Raw genomic sequence first — 19894 nt, 5'->3', positions numbered from 1 at the left:
TTCAGAAATATTTGTTTCAACTGATCAGTGGAATGACCACTGGAGGAGGGGAACTTGGAGAAGCTGTGGGAATGGGAGCGATTTCTGACTTTCTGCTAACTTTCCCACTGACTTTGTGAGTGGGAGGTTTGTAGGGAGAAATTCAGTGGGGAAACCATTTGGGAAAGTGACAGATTGCTCTAGTATGTTCTCTGTGTCCACACACTCCCCCAGGGGCTCAACACCCAAACCCTGTTCCAGGGGGTGGGAGGTGCAATTCTTGTGGACTGAACCTTCAATAAATAGACTACTATGCCAAAGTAGGAGGAAATACATATTTATAATGACAGCAGTCTTAGAAACATAGAAGACTGACGGCAGAAAAAGACCTCATGGTCCATCTAGTCTGCCCTTATGCTATTTCCTGTATTTTATCTTATAATGGATATATGTTTATCCCAGGCATGTTTAAATTCAGTTACTGTGGATTTACCAACCACGTCTGCTGGAAGTTTGTTCCAAGGATCTACTACTCTTTCAGTAAAATAATATTTTCTCATGTTGCTTTTGATCATTCCCCCAACTAATTTCAGATTGTGTCCCCTTGTTCTTGTGTTCACTTTCCTATTAAAAACACTTCCCTCCTGAACCTTATTTAACCCTTTAACATATTTAAATGTTTTGATCATGTCCCCCCTTTTCCTTCTGTCCTCGGGACTATACAGATTGAGTTCATTCAGTCTTTCCTGATACGTTTTATGCTTAAGACCTTCCACCATTCTTGTAGCCCGTCTTTGGACCCGTTCAATTTTGTCAATATCTTTTTGTAGGTGAGGTCTCCAGAACTGAACACAGTACTCCAAATGTGGTCTCACCAGCGCTCTATATAAGGGGATCACAATCTCCCTCTTCCTGCTTGGAACCTTAGCCCATCAAAGTTAGAGAAGTATATTTTATGTCTACCACAATTTTCTCAAAGTGTTCTATAATGAATATCTTCCCCACCTCCAATATCCTCTACCTCCAATTCTTCTTCAAACTGGACTATAATTTAATGACAAAAGACTAATAACTTTACAATTAGATACAATCTGAGAACAAACTGAGTGCCTTCTTAGCCGTGATAGGCTGCCAAAATTTTTACTGCCACATTGTGGGCATGACTTATTTGTGGGTGTGGCTTGATGATCACGTGACTGGGTAGGAGTGGCTTGCCAGCCATGTGACCAAGTGGGAGTGGCTTGGCAATGTGACTGGTGGTGGCTTAAGGTCATATGACTAAGTGGGAGTGGCTTACCAACCAAGATAAGTTTTCAGATAGGTACTTGGACTCTTTTTCAGTTGATTAAGTCAATTATTTGAATAGCTACATAAAGGACAAACGATAGACAGCATTATTTGTTGAGGAGCACAGTAACATTTTAAGGTTTTGTACTGAACCCCAAAGATTCAGTATGGTAACACATCAATTTTCTTTAATTGCTATAAAAGTTCAGTTCTAAATAATGATTAAAATGATTAAAGCATTCATGAGTAAAAACATACTATTTAATTATTTTCTATTTAAAAGCAATTAAGGATCATAATGTGCTAGAGAAGGAAGGACAATAAAAAACTATTAAGTATTTAATAAATAGTGCATAAACGTACTATCCCCACTGTGTCCCCCCCCCCATGGGGGCAGCAGCCATTATTGCTTGTTAGGCAAAAAATAAAAATAAAAGAAGAGAAAAGCAGCCACAGAAGAACAACTAACTGTAAACAGCTGATGTTAAACAGCTTTAGAAGATGGGTTAACTTAATATTTGCATATGTCAAAGGTTTCTTACCATTGCAAGTTTTTCAAAGTGTTTATTTAGAACAGGCTGTAAATCATTAATGATATATTTTATGGTTACACTAGAAAACTATGGGCTAAACATGTAATCCTCAGTCCTTGAATCTATTTATTATCTTTATTACTTTTACAAATAATTCAGGATAGCGAACATAGCTAACACACTTTTCCCTTCCTATTTTCCCCAGAATAACAACCCTTGAGATGAGTTGATCTGAGAGACAGTGACTGGTCTCCTACTTTCTAGCCTCTAGACCAGGGGTCTTCAACCTCCGGACCACTACCAGGCCGTGGCCTGTGTGAAACCGGACAGTTAGAGAAATGGGCAAGTTGATTCCAGTAGTGGGCAGGGGTAGGCAAAGTTGGCTCTTCTATGACATATGGACTTCAACTCCCAGAATTCATGAGCTAACATGATTGGCTCAGGAATTCTGGAAGTCGAAGTCCACAAGTCATAGAAGAGCCAACTTTGCCTAACCCTGCACTAGACCAAAAATATGGCCTTACTTGTACTTGCTCAATAATCTAGTCCTATTTGGCCTTGATACACAGGGAAGCAAGTGATGCTGTTCATACAGTTTTAAATTAAGGAAATTAACTGGTGGATCCTTCCTGGCTTCTAGAATAAAACAAACAAACAACTGAAAAATGATGTAATAAAAAGAAAAGTCAACCCAAAGAGCAACATGCAAACAAAAACAAATAAAACACTCCCAGAAGCAAAACAAATTAAATTTTAATTTGTGTGCATTGTTTAATGGACTCTTAAATTGGCCTTGCCCACCTAGTCACATTACCTAGCCATGGCCACTGAACTGGCCTGGCCCCCCAACGCTCTGCGGGGCTGTGAATTGGCCCGTTGTTTAAAAAGTTTGAGGTCCCCTGCTATATAGAAATACAGTTCAATTACTATGGGTCAGCTTCTCTGTATAGACAGGAAGAAACATTACTATTTGTACTACAGTATATTGCTTTTTTTCTGAATTTAGAAATAGTTCTGGATAAAAGGTTATTTGTAAAAAAAATGCAAATCATTTCCCTGTAAGAAACATGAAGATATACTGAGCTTTGATCTAGTGGTTAAGGAATCTGGTTAGAAAGCAAGAGTTCAAGTCCCATCTTAGCCATAAAAGCCAGGTGTGTTGGATATGTTCACCACTTTGAATTATTTGTAAATAAAAATAAATCCCTCCCCCCAAAAACTTTGAGACATTGTTGGTAGTTTATCTAGGAAAGACAAATGAGTATTAAATTGCATAAAATTATCAGAAAGATCATACCACTCCAGTTTTTGTTTAATATTATTATATAACTATGTACGAAAACATCTTATGCACAGACACAGTTTATTCAAAATAATACTAACTGTGCTAGCAAGATTCTGTTAACTTATTAGAGTATTATTTTGGGTAACATTTTGGAAGCATCCAGAGAACGGAACAGAACAGAAAGAACAGAATAGAATTCTTTATTGGCCAAGTGTGATTGGACACACAAGGAATTTGCCTTTGGTGCATATGCTCTCAGTGTACAAAAAAGAGATACAGTACATTTGTCAAGAATCATGAGGTACAACAGTTAATGATTGTCATAGGGTACAAATAAGCAATCAGGAAACAATGTGAATATAAATTGTAAGGATACAAATAAGTTACAGTCACAAGTGGGAGGAGATGAGAAGACTAATAGTAATAGTAATGCAGACTTAGTGAATAGTTTGATAGTGGTGAGGACATTATTTGTTTAGCACAGTGATAGCGTTTGGGGGGGGAATAGTTTTTGTGTCAAATTATCTTGGTATGCAGTGTTCTATAGCGTCAATTTGAGGGTAGGAGTTGAAACAATTTATGTCCAGGATGTGAGGGGTCAGTAAATATTTTTACTGCCCTCTTTTTGACTCATATAGTATACGAGGATGAAGAATTCTACTCAGTCTAATGAATTCAGCTACCTATGTGGCTAACATGGCATTGAAGGCATAAAGGTATTTTTATTGTGTCCAGTGGATTCTTCTCTGGGTCAGAACTGAGAACTCATTTTCCCTTACAATGCCATGGACATTTGAGAGTCTGACATGGGAGAGAACTTAGGCTCTACTTTATCAAGGCTTCATTATTATAGATCTCTCATATGTCCACTGATATGATTGTCCAAATTAAGAAAATGTCTGTCAGAGCTGTCTGGGGTCTAATTATTATTATTATTATTATTATTATTATTATTATTATTATTATTATTAATTAAATTTGTATGCCGCCCCTCTCCGTAGACTTGGGGCGGCATACAAAAATTAGATCCTTTGGAACTGGGCTTTTAAATCTTCTCTTTTACAGTGATGCATATATCTGAAAAACTGTATGCTGAAATGCAGTTTTAAAATAGTTGAATGATTTTCACAAAAACATAGATTATTATGATTCTGAACAAGTAAGATTTTTTTGAGGCAGTTGCATACAACAGATTTTGTGTTGTATTTCTAGAAAAAAGGTTGATGTTTATTGCAAAAATTGACCTCTAGCATAAAGTAGTGCTTATATTCGGAGATTTTATACAGGTTTTTGAGCACCATGTGGGGTTAGTATCTCCTTTTTTACAATACATATTTAAGCATGAGTGTTCAAGCATTTGCCTCACAAAGGAATAAAAACATGATAAATTTGATTCATTAAGGCGTCTGAAGTAATTAGTGAAGGGAGAGGTGCTGAACATGAAAAGACCATTATTTGTATATGCAAGAATGGATGGTGGTGGTAGGGGGAATAAGCATTTAAGAAAAAATATAGAGTGAAAGAGTTTATACAGAACTGATAATATTCTGGAAGAAACAATCAAAAATCCGTACCAGAATGATAGTGATATAAAAAAGTGGGATCGAAATGAATGTTCACTAGGTTAGTGCCAAAGATTTTTTTAAATAGAAGAAAACTGGAGGCCATTAACATTTTGAGAATGAGAAGACTACTTCAACTTTAACAACAACAACACAAGAGCACACAATAGATACAAACTAAATGTAAATCACTCCAAACTAGACTGAGGTCTGTAAGGGGCATGCATAAGTGCACCTTCGTGCCTACCATCCCTATTCTACTGTCTTTTTATCTTTTCTATGTCTACTTTATATGTAAATCACTCCAAACTTGACTGCAGAAAATACGATTTCAGCAATAGAGTGGTCACTGCCTGGAACTCATTACCTGACTCTGTTGTTGCTTCCCCCAACCCCAAAATCTTCAACTTTACATTGCCTGCAATTGACCTCTCCCCTTTTCTAAGAGGTCTGTAAGGGGCATGCATAAGTGCACTTTTGTGCCTAATGTCCCTGTCCTATTGTCTTATTATCCATTCTATTACTACGTTCTACTTATGTTATGTTAATATGTACTATACTATACTTGTTTGACAAATAAATAAATAAATAAAAATATTATGTTAAACATACTACATTTGTATGACAAATAAAGACCTCCGAATCTTCGGAGAGGGGCGGCATACAAATCTAAATAATAATAATAATAATAATAATAATAATAATAATAATAATAATAATAATAATAATAATGATGATGATGTAATAAGATCCAGCTGTACAAGTATAATATATCTAGGTAAACACAGTACTGTACTCTAATTAAGATTAGGAATTAAAAGTTTTACTTATTTATTTATTTTATTTGTCAAACATGTATAGAATAGTAGTTTGTATGAACATAAATAAAATGTGATGATACCAGAGGACAATAAGACAGAAGGACTGGGACAGTAGGCACAGTGGTGCGCTTATGCACGCCCCTTTCTTAACATTAGATTTAAGGCATTAAAAAAACCCATAAAATGTATTAACCAATGAATTCCGAAACTATCGTCTATCCTGCAGTAAAATAACCACATAAAATTGTACAATAAAACCTCGAGCGTGAAGCTCAGCTTACAGGAGGCTACAAATTACTTGCATTACACACCGCTAAATGCTGTAAAGCGGAAAACGTCATCTCTGCCGGCCGGCATCTTTTTTATAGAAGGCCTGGGATTGGTCAACCGATCCGGCGCAGTTTTATGAGATCATCAAAGGCGAGCGGTGGCGTCGCTTTTGAGAAAGACTGGCGGCCACGTGGGAAAGCGGACAAGTTTCGGGTAGGTGGGGAGCCGTTGCGTGTTTCGGGAGAAGCGTGGGGGGAGAGGTCTGCCTGGGAACGGGAGCTGCTTCTTGCGTGGCGATCTCCCGAAATCTCCTTGGTGTCTTCGTAGATCAAAGTGTGTGTGTGCTGTTGTTATTGTTGAGAATGTAATACCACTGCTGGGAGAGTGAATGATTGAATGAAAAGAGAATCGATCCTATCCAGTGTTTCCCAACCTTGGCAACTTGAAGATATTTGGACTTCAACTCTCAGGATTCCCCAGCCAGCGAATGCTGGCTGGGGAATTCTGGGAGTTGAAGTCCAAATATCTTCAAGTTGCCAAGGTTGGGGAAACACTGCTATAGGCAGAGTTGTCCTTCTACAAGTATGGTGTTTTTTGCGTATTGACTTCCAGAATGGGAGTTCTTCACCAGACTTTTAGTCCCAAATTTGATTTGACCTGGGGCTGCCTATTGATTGAGCTTCATTGGCGTTTTGAAAAATATAGTTAAGAAAGGTAGCACAAAATAGAGCTCCGGAGTTCAGGAAATATAAGTGCACTAGTGTGCCTTCCGTCCCCTGTCCAATTGTCTCTCCTATATATTTTATATTCTTTTCTTCAATTCATATATCTTTTCCTCTTTTCTTCCTTGACGTATTTTATTTTCATATCTTCTATCCTTTCCTTGATATATATTACTACATGTATTCATTTTGTATTGGACAAAATAAAAAAATAAATAAAATAGGTGTTTTCTATTTGACATTATCTCAGCTGTTGGTTGCACACATTTTCCCTTGGTTGGAGTACAAAATCTGGAAGGGACCTTTTTATTTATTTATTTATTTGTCATGTACATATTGGTGGTATACAAAGATCTAATATTTATATACATGATACTAGTTAAAGAAAAACATCAGGGGACGGAAGGCACTATGGTGCTTTTATACATGCCCCTTACTGACCTCTTCCGCAAGAGTCTTAAGACCCATTATGCCACCAGGCTTGGAGCTATTAGACTCTGGCCCCTGGCCAATGAATATTATGTATGGTTGTTGTCTGAATGGGTATCATTGATTTTTAATATACAGTAATTGGGGATTTTAGATTAGTTTACTTAGTTTTAATTCATTGGATTTAGCCTATTGTATACTATTGTTTCTTTTTATATGTTGTAAGCTGCCCCGAGTCCTCGGAGAGGGGCAGCATATAATAATAATAATAATAATAATAATAATAATAATAATAATAATAATAATAGCAGTAGTAATAGTAATAGTAATAGTAATAATAATTTAATAATAATAATATAAAACCAATAATAACTAACTAACTGGAAATTCAGTTGATCTTTTACACTTGTTATGCATATTGAACAGAAAGAAGAAGACATGTCATTTCGAGGAAGAGGTGGAAATAATCGTGGTGGCTTCAGCCGTGGTGGCTTCAGCCGTGGTGGCAATGGTGGTTTCAACAGAGGAGGAAGAGGTGGTGGAAGAGGTGGATTTGGACGTGGAGGAGGTCGTGGTGGCTTTAATAGAGGCGGTTACGACCAAGGACCTCCAGAATTTGTAGTTAGTAAGTATATTGAACACTAGAGAAAAAAAATGGAAGAAACAAGAGAAACAAGCTAATTTGATTTCTTCATTCTTTGCAGTTCTTGGACACTTTATGCATCCTTGTGAAGATGATATTGTTTGTAAATGTGTCACTGAAGAAAACAGAGTACCTTATTTCAATGCCCCAGTTTATTTAGAAAATAAAGAACAGATTGGCAAAGTGGATGAAATATTTGGGCAACTTAGAGACTTTGTATCCTTTGTGTACCTTTGAATGCCTCTAAATTCAAAGTGAACAAAATAGTTAATTTGTTTATATACAAGAAAAGATAAAGGTGCTAAAAATTACATTCAGTTTCAGCTGTCTGAACTACTGTATTCTGTCTATTAAGAGAAAAATAGCTGTTTTCCATTTGGGGATTTTGATTTGACCAAACTTTTAGATTAGTAAAAAAATAAATAAAGATAAAGCCTTCTTCAGTTTGATCTCAATTTCTGAAAACTTAATTATTTATATTTCTGGATCACAATGAAATTAGAATTGCTAGTTGCCTCTTATCCAACCTGTGATTTGGACCTGATTCAGATCAGCCAGGGTGCTGGGTGGGACATTTACATTAGCTAAGGGGGATACATGTTGGGTTTGCCACATTGTATTTAATATTGACATAGCATTTCAGTTGGTATGTAAGTTGGTATGTAGTTACTATTTTGCTGACTGTTTAGCTTCTAGAATTTATTTTTTCTATCTATATCTTGAAAATTTGATATAACAAACTGCAATATTTTCTTAAGAATCTATTTAGCAGTATAAATGAATTTTTTAGTCTTGTGTTCAGTTTTATTATTACTAGCTAATGTGTGTGTGTGTGTGTGTGTGTGTGTGTGTGTGTGTGTGTGTGTAAGAGATAGAGCATGTTTTTATTTTATTTTGGGACTGGTAAATAAATTAATTTTAAATGCATTGAACGGATTCTTGGAAGTCTGTCCTGCACTTGGAATCTATTGCAAAAATCTTAGCCTCATCCGATCATTTTATATTATAAGAAATTGCTTGCAGGCTGATGAACTCCTTGAAGAAAGTTAGGCTCTCTCCCTTGCTTTAAGGGTCTCCTTATGTTTCTTTGGTGAGGATGCAGTGGCTCGGTGCCTAAGATGCTGAGCTTGTCGATCAGAAAGGTTGGCAGTTCGGCGGTTTGAATCCCTAGCGCCGCGTAAGAGAATGAGTTCCCATTGCTTCTCCCAGCTTCTGCCAACCTAGCAATTTGAAAGCACGTAAAAAATGCAAGTAGTAAAATAGGGACCACCTTTGTGGGGAGGTAACAGCGTTCCGTGCGTCTTTGGCATTCAGTCATGCCCATCACATGACCACAGAGACATCTTCAAACAGCGCTGGCTCTTCGGCTTTAAAATGGAGATGAGGAACGACTAGCACATACAGTGGTACCTCTACCTACAAACGCCTCTACTTACGAACTTTTCTAGATAAGAACTGTGTGTTCAAGATTTTTTTCCACTTACAAACCCGAGCCTCCGAAAGTGTAACCGGAAAAGGCAGGAAGAAGTGAGGTGGCTTTTTAGGAATGTATATGTTTGTTTGCTTGTTCGTTCATTCATTCATTCATTCAATTTTTATGCCGCCTGCAGCTTACGACATCTTAGCAATAGCACTTTTTAATAGAGCCAGCATATTGCCCCCACAATCTGGATCCTCATCCCAGGAATCTCCTAGGAGGAAATAGGGCCGGAAGAGGTGGGGAGAAGCCTACGTGGGGCCTCTCTAGGAATCTCCTGGGAGGAAACAGGGCCTCCACCCTCCCTGTGGTTTCCCCAGTTACACACATTATTTGCTTTTACATTGATTCCTATGGGAAAACTTGCTGCTTCTTACAAACTTTTCTACTTGGTCACGGAACAAATTAAGTTCATAAGTAGAGGTACCACTGTATGTGTGAGGGGAACCTTTATCCTTTATGTTTCTTTTAGGGACATGAGACATGGAGGACTTCTCCCCTAAGCGTGTGCTATTGTGCTTTCATTTTAATGCACAAATGTAAGGAGTGCTGTAATTCCAGGCTATTTTTAGCTCCCTGTGTTATTGAACTCTAATGTCTTTGGTAGTTGGGAGATTTTTAAATGTCCATCTTCAATATATCTAGAAGACATCGGGTTGGCTCTTAGTTTGTTGCTCCTCTGTTTCATAATATTTATTTTAATGATCACTCCAAGGAGGTGACTTGTCATGAATGGATTAAGAAAATCTTTTGTAGATTTCTGCTTATTGGATCATCATTAGATTTGAGGATTTACTATTAAATTGATAAAAAGGCATGTGCGAAGAATCTTGATCAAGAGTTTTCCTTAAGCCACTTTGAAAGTACTTTTCTGTTAAACTGTCAGAAAACATGAAAGCTTCATCTTTCAAAAAACTACAGAAGGTAAGTTTTGCTTATGTTCCATTGATATGTAATCTTGCTGCCCATTAAATATTCATAAATATCTGTCTCAATTCTAAAAATGTGTATGAAACTTATATCCTACTTGCTATTGTTATCCTATTGATGTAATCTTCTTACAGTGTTCCTTTGTCATTGTGTATTTTATTGTTCTTTCATTTTATTTTTATTTATTCTCCTTTCATTTTTGTTCTTTATTATTGTAAGCCACCTAGAGTAGAAGATGATTGAAGATGATTGAAGGTGAGAAAACAGAGAGATAGAAAAAAAGGGCTCTTTCTAATGAAGACGATTGAAGGTGATGAAACAGAGCTCTCTGTTTTCTCACCTTCAATCATCTCCATTTTTATTTCATTAGAAAGAGCACTTTTTTTCCTAACATATATGTTGTTTTGGTGATGGTTTCTTTTCAAATAAGGTTGCAAAAATCAGTCTAGTAGGCAACTGGTCCACTTGACAAAGAATGACCCGACTAGTTTACGATGGTTGTAGCATCCCAGGATCTTGTGATCACCTTTTGGGACCTTCTGACAAGTCAATTTCACCATGTTACTAACTTTAACAAATACAGTGATTCACTTAACATCCCAGGCAAGAAAAGTCGTAAAATGGGGCAAACTCCCTTAACATATGTTTCATTTAGCAATATGCATTTTGGGATTAATGGTGGTCGTAACTTGAGGACTTCCTGTATTTTTAATTGGTTCAAGAAAACGGCAACATTTAAGTTGAAAGCCAAAGTTTGGCACAGTCTAACGCTCATCTTCTCCTTTAGTTTTATATCGACCCAGCAAAATTGCTTCCTCTGCAGAGGTTTTTGCCAAGGCCTCCTGGTGAGAAAGGACCCCCCAGGGGTGGGCGAGGTGGAAGAGGAGGGCGAGGTGGAAGAGGCGGAGGTAGGTAGACTTCCTTCTTACAATGCGAATAAGTATTGGAGGGTCCGCAACTTGGGCGTCCTCCTCGATCCACAGCTCACATTAGAGAAACATCTTTCAGCTGTGGCAAGGGGAGCGTTTGCCCAGGTTCGCCTGGTGCACCAGTTGCGGCCCTATTTGGACCGGGAGTCAATGCTCACAGTCACTCATGCCCTCGTCACCTCGAGGCTCGACTACTGTAACGCTCTCTACATGGGGCCACCTTTGAAAAGTGTTCGGAAACTTCAGATCGTGCAGAATGCGGCTGCGAGAGCAATCAAGAGCTTCCCTAAATACGCCCATGTCACACCAACACTCCGCAGTCTGCATTGGTTGCCGATCAGTTTCCGGTCACAATTCAAAGTGTTGGTTATGACCTATAAAGCCCTTCATGGCATCGGGCCAGAATATCTCCGGGACCGCCTTCTGCCGCACAAATCCCAGCAACCAGTTAGGTCCCACAGAGTTGGCCTTCTGCGGGTCCCGTCAACTAAACAATGTTGTTTGGTGGGACCCAGGGGAAGAGCCTTCTCTGTGGCGGCCCCGACCCTTTGGAACCAACTCCCCCCAGATATCAGAGTTGCCCCCACCCTCCTTGCCTTTCGTAAGCTCCTTAAAACCCACCTCTGTCGTCATGCATGGGGGAAATGAGACTTTCCCTCCCCCTAGGCTTATAAAATTTATGCATGGTATGTTAGTATGTATGATTGGTTTTTAAATTGGGGTTTTAAATTAACTTAAACTTAAATATTGGATTTGCTTACATTGTATTATTATTGCTGTGAGCCGCCCCAATTCTGCGGAGAGGGGCGGCATACAAATCTGCTTAATAAATAAATAAATAAATAAATAAATAATAAGTATATGCAATAATGGGCGAAAAAAATTGTTTTTAGAAGATTGCAAAAAATATACAGTGGTACCTCTACCTAAGAATGCCTCTACTTAAGAACTTTTCTAGATAGGAACCGGGTGTTCAAGATTGTTTTTGCCTCTTCTTAAGAACCATTTTCTACTTAAGAACCCGAGCCCAGAAAAATTTCCCAGGAAATTTGAGAGCGGCACGAAGGCCTGGCCGGTTTCCTGCCATTTTCCTTGGGTTTCTCTCTCTGGCACAGTGTATGGGAGGCAGCCTCGCGCCGGGTGTATGGGAGGTGCGTGCTCCTCCTCACCACCTCGGAGCCCCTCTTTTTTTTTTTTTTAAAGCCTTAAAATTTTGGATTTTTTTTAATTCCTCTCACCTCACCTTCTTTCTTCAGCAGCGACTGTCCTCCTCCTCTTCCTCCCATCCAAATTCCGAGCTTTTATTTCTTTCCTAATAGGTTTGCACGCATTATTTGCTTTTACATTGATTCCTATGGGAACAATGCTTCTACTTACAAACTTTTCTACTTAAGAACCTGGTCACGGAACGAAGTAAGATCTTAAGTAGAGGTACCACTGTAGTCTCTACAGCACCTAGCGCTGGTCACTGGATTTGGGCAAAACTTCAAATGGGAATGAGAATGGAATAATTTGGAAGGAGGCTGAAATTTATCCAGGGATGAACCAAAGAGTCTGAATTTACTACATCACGAATCTCATTCTCCATCAAATTAACCCCTCTACATAGTTTTAGGATGCTGAAAATAGCTTTTTGCTGCCAAAGCAAAAAGTAATAAACCTATCAGAGTGCACATAGTGTGATTATTTTGGGACAACCAAGGAGCAAAATACAGTAAACAGGCAATATGCAGAAGCAAAAACCCCTGCCAAAACACGGGCGCTCCTGTGTCTCTGTGTGCAATTTTGCTACCTGCACAGGTGCAGTAGCATAATTGCGCTGGACTCCACTAGCACTCAGAGCCACGGGAGCGAGCACACGTCACCGTTCCCCCTTAGCAGCCCACCTCTGGCTGGCAGGAAAGTAAATGAAAAGGAGTGCCTTCCTTGCACTGCTAAGCTGGCCCATCCTAGGAACAGCTTAGTTCTCTTATACAGTGGTACCTCATCTTACGAACGCCTCTTCTAACGAATTTTTTGAGATACGAACCCGGTGTTTAAGATTTCTTTGCCTCTTCTTCAGAACTATTTTCACCTTACGACCCCAAGCCGCTGCTGCTGGGATGAAGGGCTTTCTTTTCCCCCCCTTTTTTGAAGAAAGAAAATGGAGGGGCGGCTTGGAGGGGAAAGACTTTGCATTAACAAAAGTAGGAGAACAGTGTGCTTGCAGAGGCACTGAAAGAGTGTCTTTTGAAGAAAGAAAAGGGAGGGGCGGCTTGGACGGGGAAAGACTTTGCATTAACAAAAGTAAGAGAATAGCGTGCTTGCAGAGGCACTGAAAGGGTGTCTTTTGAAGAAAAAGGGAGGGGCGGCTTGGAGGGGGAAAGACTTTGCAGAGAACAGCGTGCTTGCACAGGCACTGAAAGGGTGTCTTTTGAAGAAAAAGGGAGGGGCGGCTTGGAGGGGGAAAGACTTTGCAGAGAACAGCGTGCTTGCACAGGCACTGAAAGGGTGTCTTTTGAAGAAAGGAAAGGGAGGGGCGCCCCCCCTTGCCTTTCTTCCTTCCCACTCACCCTTTAGCCTAGCCTTGCTTCTTCCACCCGCCCCCTTTATCTGCTCCTCCCTGCCATCTGTTCGCCTCCCTTCTAAAGTTTGGGATTTTCCTGAAGGATTTGCACGCATTATTTGCTTTTATGTTGATTCCTATGGGAAACATTCTTTCATCTTACGAACTTTTCACCTTACGAACCTCCTCCGGGAACCAATTAAGTTCGTATCATGAGGTACCACTGTATATATATATAAAAAAAGCAGTTGAATGCTTAAAAGGCTGGGACTATCTCTGACAAGGAGCTCCATTATCTATAAGCAAGAGACTTATTACAATTTCTTATGAATGGTTTCTGCATGCTAAATGTACGGATCTGTTTCATTTAGGCTTCCGTTTTCCATGTGCTATTCTCACTCACTGGAAAGTATAAGACTCATTTGACCCACTCTACTTTTATTTGTTTGCAGGTGGCAGAGGTTTTGGAGGTGGTAGAGGTTTTGGAGGTGGCCGAGGCTTTGGAGGTGGCAGAGGTGGTGGTGGCTTCGGAGGAGGACGAGGTAGAGGTGGTGGCCGAGGATTTAGGGGTAAGTGTATTCATAACCTAACAATATTACTTTTTAGAAAAATTATCTGTCTTGCTGTTTGTTGTTTTTGCATATTATTTGTGCAGTTTTTAGGCTCTTTGCTTCTTGGATAAGCGACCTTGAAACTTTAGAAGAAGATGTGGAATTTCTTGCAAAGTAATCAGAGCTTCCGAATAGAATAGAATAGAATAGAATAGAATTCTTTATCGGCCAAATGTGACTGGACACACAAGGAATTTGTCTTAGTGCATAGACTCTCAGTGTACATAAAAGAAAAGATACATTTGTCAAGAATCATAAGGTGCAACATTTAATGATAGTCACTTAAAGATAATCAATAAAATCACATTAGGAAATACAGTGTTCCCTCGATTTTCACGGGGGATGCGTTCTGAGACCTCCCGCGAAAGTCGAATTTCTGCGAAGTAGAGATGCAGAAGTAAATACAGTGATCCCTCGAGTATCGCGAGGGTTACGTTCCAAGACCCCTCGCGATACTCGATTTTTCGCAATATAGTGGTGCGGAAGTAAAAACACCATCTGCGCATGCGCGCCCTTTTTTTCCATGGCCGCGCATGCGCAGATGGTGTTTTTACTTCCGCACCTGGCCCAGGGAAGGTTCCTTCCGCCGCCCAGCAGCTGATCTGCTCGGCAGCGCTGCAAAGGGGAAACCCCGATCTTTGGCTCCTCGCTGCTGCCGCGCCCGCCGCTTGTCCGGCCGCCGCTTGTCCGGCCGCCGCTTGTCCGGCCGCCCGCCTGCCCGCCGCTCGGTGCACGAGAGAGGGAAAAGTGAGAAAAAGAGGGAGAGCAAGAGGGGGAGAGATAGAGAAAGAGAGAGAAGGAAAGAAAGAGATGAGAAAGGAAGGAAGAGAGTGAGAGAGAGGAAGAAAGAGAGAGAGAGAAGAGTGGAGTATTTTTTAATTAATATTTTCTGAAAAATCGCGATATAGTGTTTCGCGAAGATCAAGATCGCGAAACTCGAGGGATCACTGTACACTATTTTTGGCTATGAACAGTATCCCAAGCCTTCCCTTAACACTTTAAACCCCTAAATTACCCTTAGCAACCATTTAGATTATTACTCACCATGTTTATTTATTAAAGTTTATTTAAAAAAATGTTTTTTAAAGGCAGACGAAAGTTTGGTAATGACATATGACGCTATCGGGCGGGAAAAAACGTGGTATAGGGGAAAAAACCGCGAAGTATTTTTTAATGAATATTTTTGAAAAACCGTGGTATAGACGTTTTGCGAAGTTCGAACCCGCGAAAATCGAGGGAACACTGTAGTTAATATAAATCGTATGGATACAAGCAACAAAGTTACAGTCATACAAAGTTACAATAAAGTTACCAATCATAGATTGGTATTTTTCAGACTATGACATGCAACAGTGTATAAGACACACCTTAGTTTTTGGGGAGAAAAGTAAGAAAAAAAAAATTCTGCCTACCAGCATCCATCTAACTAGTGTCCTTAGCAAACAGCTTGCAACAGGTATATTAGCCTTGTGAAGCTCCGTTTGAATGGTTGTTTATTCAGCCTTGCAAAGCTCAGTTTCAAAGGGTTATTTCCAGCCTTGCAAAGCTCCGTTTGAGAGGCTGGGCGGGACTATATTCCATGGATAAGACGCACCCAGATTTTCACCCTATTTTAACTAAGGGAAAGGTGCGTCTTATATTCCCAAAAATACGGTAGTTTCCTAAATGGTAAATGGAAACACCAGTTCCAGTCAGTGTTCCCTCTAATTTTTGGGGGTGGGTGGGCGGAAAGGTATAGTGTCTGAGCGGCAGTCCCTTCGGGACTGGGCGGCACAGAAATAATAAATAAATAAACAAACAAACAAACAAACAAAAAACCCACCCTGTTTTGCCTCAGAGAATTTCAAAATAAAATACTGTACTGTGTGTCTATAACAGTTAGCTCATAATAGGGCAACTCTATCAATATCAAAATGCCACTTAAATAGTTGAGTTAGTTTCAAACTAGATTTTGATTTTCTTTCTCTCTTCCTTACTCCCATTCTTTTTCTTTCTCTTTTCCTTCCTCTCTTTTTTCTATCTTTCTCTCTCTTCCTCTCTTCCTCTCTCTCTCCTTCCCTCTCACTCTTTCCCTCTCGGCTTCTGGGCAGGTTTGGAAAACTCTGAGTTGATGATGATTTTTAAGTGAGCGATTGCTCACTGCTCAGCTTAGAGGGAACTATGCTTCCAGTGGCAAAATATGACAACGTGTTGCATGAGTATTTAAGCATATGTGTATAATTATATGAACAGTCATAATTGCCTGGCTAATTGGGAATGAATATGTGTCTTAATATACTACAAAATAATGTTATGATAAATAAAGGACATTAAGACAGTATAGAAATGGGGTTGTAGAAGATTTAAAAAGCCAGGATTAGAAATTCCCAGTATTTTGTCACAGATGCAGCACTTCAAAGAAGACCCAGTAATGTTGGACATCCACTCAAATCTGGCAATATCTTCCTTTTTAAACAGTTTTTAACAGTGATATGCAATTAGAAAACTACTCATTTTTCTATACTGTTTTTTAATAAGCTCGGTGTGGTGGGATAGGTGACATTCAGTGAGGGGACTATTGGCTGCCACTTTTGTGGGGGAAAAATCACTCTGGAATAATAATAATAATAATAATAATTATTATTATTATTATTTATTAGATTTGTATGCCGCCCCTCTCCGAAGACTCGGGGTGGCTCACAACAGTGATAAAAACAATATTATAGTGGCACAAATCTAATATTAAAAGAAATAAAAGAAATAACTGGAAAGGTTACAGCTGAATTTTGCTAAAGAAATATCAATCCTTTAGTAATCCTTAATATCAAAATTAATCCAAGCAGTTCTGAGGCAAAAGACAATGCCACAACCAAGGTTTACATTTTTTTAAGGCTAGATATGGAAGATCTAATTTTTCTTGTTTTGTTTTCATATTAGGAAGAGGATACTGAGTGGATCTGCTGGAAACAGGAAATTTATGGCTTCGTTAGTGAAATGTAAAGAGAAGACTTCTGATGAACTTGAATGCTACACAATGGAAATTCCATGGGTTTCTTTTAATATGCAACAGTTTTAAGAAGAACTACAGATACAGACTTGCAATCAATGTCGTTATTCTACATTCAGTTGGGATTTCAATTAGGATTTGAAATATGATTGATTAATTAATTAATTGAACTTGTATGTCGCCCCTCTCCGTGGACTCGGGGTGGCTCACAGCATATACCAAAAACATAACAATATAGTTTATCCTAAAAAAATTCTTTAAAAATTCTAACTTTAAAACAATCATTTGCATTCATTCAATAATATTTTAGCATTTCTAGTTACAGCAGCCAATAAAGTTTTACGGAATAAATGCTGAAAGGTCTTAATTTCCATTTATTTGATGCTGAATGTGGGATGAAGATGACTATATCTTGTATTTAGCTCTCTGGTTTAAATATAAAAATGTCAAAACCTAAAATAGTACCATCAGTATATGTGATGTTTGAAATTATCTAGAAGAATTTATATATTAAGCTTTAAGACAAACAAAATCAATTTACTACTTGATTGTTGAACAAATTCTTCAGAGATCCTTTTATTTGCTGATTGAAACATACCCCCTAGTTTTTTATTAATTAAATTAAAGCACCTGAAAGGCTTGGTCTTGTTTCAGGTACATAAGATACTTTTGAGAAAGATTGCAAGTATTATCTGCACTTTCCTGAAGAAATAATTTTCTGGATTACTTTTTATTTTTCTATTCAAGCTCTGCCATGCAAATTGTTCCTTGTTCTGTAACACTAGGGAATATATAGCGTGTGGTCTGTCTGTATGATAAGCTATCCCGCATGCATTTTATACTTGCAGATTTTCTGAACTTTGAAAATAAATTATTTATAAGAGTTACGTATCATTCACCGTGAACTATTTATTTATTATTATTATTTATTAATTGGATTTATATGCCGGCCCTGCTCCGAGGACTCGGGACAGCTTACAACATATTAAAAAACACAATATACAGTACAAATATCTAAATCCAATTAATTTAACTAATTAAATTAAAAACCCTAATATTTAAAAATCATTCATTCCCATTCAGAAACAGGCATACCTGTGCTTGTCAGCCAGTGGGCTAAGTCGAATGGCCCCAAGCCTGGCGACACATATGAGTCTTAAGACTCTTGCGGAAGGCAAGGAGGGTGAGGGCAGAACGAATCTCTGGGGGGAGCTGATTCTAGAGGGCTGGGGCTCCCATAGAGAAGGCTCTTCCCCTAGGTCCTGCCAAGCGACATTGTCTAGTTGACAGGAGCTAGAGAAGGCCGAGTTTGTGGGACCTAACCGGTTGCTGGAACTCGTGCAGCAGAAGGCAGTCTGCAAGTAATCTGGTCCGATGCCATGTAGGTCTTTATAGGTCATAACCAACACTAAAGTAACGGATATCCTTTTTGGGAAAGGAGAAAAAAATAATGCGTATGCATTAATTGTTCCTACTTTGATGGCTTTCACTTGAACTACCCTAACTATATGAATAGTATCTGTCTGTCTATCTATCTATCTATCTATCTATCTATCTATCTATCTATCTATCTATCTATCTATCTATATCTGTATCTATCTATCATCTATCTATCTATCTATCAATCATCTATCTATCTATCTATCTATCTATCTATATCTATATCTATCTGTATCTATCTATCATCTATCTATCTATCTATCTATCTATCTATCTATCTATATCTCTATCTATCTATCAATCAGATTTCTATGCCGCCCTTCTCGAGGTAACGCAGAAGGGGTAGGGTTAGTCTAAGAAACTGATTTATTGGAGTAGTAATTTAAAGAAAGTTGTACATATTTACTCAAAAATAATTCCCATGGTGTTCAGCAAGAATTAATTAGGATATAGCAGAATGCTTTGAAATATAGTCTTACCATCTTTTCCCCCTAGTAAAAATGTCAATGATGAATCTTTTTACAATGCATTGGTCAACTTGGGCTTTCCCAAAGCCAAGACCTCTAAAAGAAGCTTAAAATAGTTTCTCTTACAATTTCCAATATCATGTTCATTGACACATTTCCTAATTTTTTTTATCTCTCTTGAAGTTGTCTGAACTTTTTGCTGATCACAACAATGCCTCCAGCATTGTATATCTATTAACCTTGTAGTTATTAGCAGGAGAGAAGAAACACCTGTCAAGTTATTTTTGTTTTCCTCTTGGCTTGTCTTTTTGCAATTGTGGTTCAATTACATCAGCTGTCTTAGAAATGTATATAGCTGTACATCACTTTAGGTTCTCTGCCATTTTAAATAAGAAAGAAGAGAGAAACACTGTCCTTACTGCCTTGCAAGTAAATAAGATGTTTTTACCTGGAGCTGCATGTCCAGGGCTCTTAGGCTTTTTTTTCCAGCAGATCCTACCAAATTGTGATGCTTTATTCTGCTTAATTCTAAATTATGGCAAACATGTTTTCCAGTCTGTGCCATAAGTGGCCATTCAACGTTTCCAGAATAATAATAATAATTTATTGGATTTGTATGCCGCCCCTCTCCGTAGACTCGGGACGGCTAACAACAATGATAAAAACAACATGTGACAATCCAATAATAAAACAACTAAAAACCCTTATTATAAAACCAAACATACACACAAACATACCATGCATAACTTTTAATGGCCTCGGGGGAAGGAATATCTCAACTCCCCCATGCCTGGCGGTATAAATGAGTCTTGAGTAGTTTACAAAAGACAGGGAGGGTGGGGGCAATTCTAATCTCCGGGGGGAGTTGGTTCCAGAGGGCAGGGGCCGCCACAGAGAAGGCTCTTCCCCTGGGCCCCGCCAAACGACATTGTTTAGTCGACGGGACCTGGAGAAGGCCAACTCTGTGGGACCTTATCG

General features: G+C 38.7%; 1 protein-coding gene across 2 annotated transcripts; it reads left to right on the top strand.

The window, feature by feature from the left end:
* The first annotated feature begins 5848 nt into the window (after nt 1–5848).
* GAR1 (GAR1 ribonucleoprotein) lies at nt 5849–17903 on the top strand. Of its 2 annotated transcripts, none has more exons than XM_070756673.1 (7): nt 5849–5950; nt 7315–7513; nt 7593–7747; nt 9873–9932; nt 10726–10846; nt 13865–13981; nt 16940–17903. In XM_070756673.1, exons 1-7 carry the CDS (start codon nt 5873–5875, stop codon nt 16951–16953), a joined length of 744 nt encoding a protein of 247 aa, XP_070612774.1. In that variant the 5' UTR covers nt 5849–5872; the 3' UTR covers nt 16954–17903. The 2 variants fall into 2 exon arrangements, with proteins under 2 accessions (XP_070612774.1, XP_070612776.1); XM_070756675.1 differs by having other exon boundaries at nt 5938–6070.
* The last annotated feature ends 1991 nt before the right edge of the window (nt 17904–19894 follow it).

Source organism: Erythrolamprus reginae, chromosome 7 (assembly GCF_031021105.1).
Source record: "Erythrolamprus reginae isolate rEryReg1 chromosome 7, rEryReg1.hap1, whole genome shotgun sequence".
NCBI classification, from domain to species: domain Eukaryota; kingdom Metazoa; phylum Chordata; class Lepidosauria; order Squamata; family Dipsadidae; genus Erythrolamprus; species Erythrolamprus reginae.
This window is presented reverse-complemented; position numbering and strand designations above follow the sequence as displayed.

Bases quoted from the DNA above. Each gene is read 5' to 3' on its own strand.
- GAR1 (XM_070756673.1), top strand. From the start codon at position 5,873: ATGAGATCATCAAAGGCGAGCGGTGGCGTCGCTTTTGAGAAAGACTGG. The intron at 5,951-7,314 runs GTAGGTGGGGAG...CATATTGAACAG, and splicing joins GGAAAGCGGACAAGTTTCGG to AAAGAAGAAGACATGTCATT. The intron at 7,514-7,592 runs GTAAGTATATTG...CATTCTTTGCAG, and splicing joins ACCTCCAGAATTTGTAGTTA to TTCTTGGACACTTTATGCAT.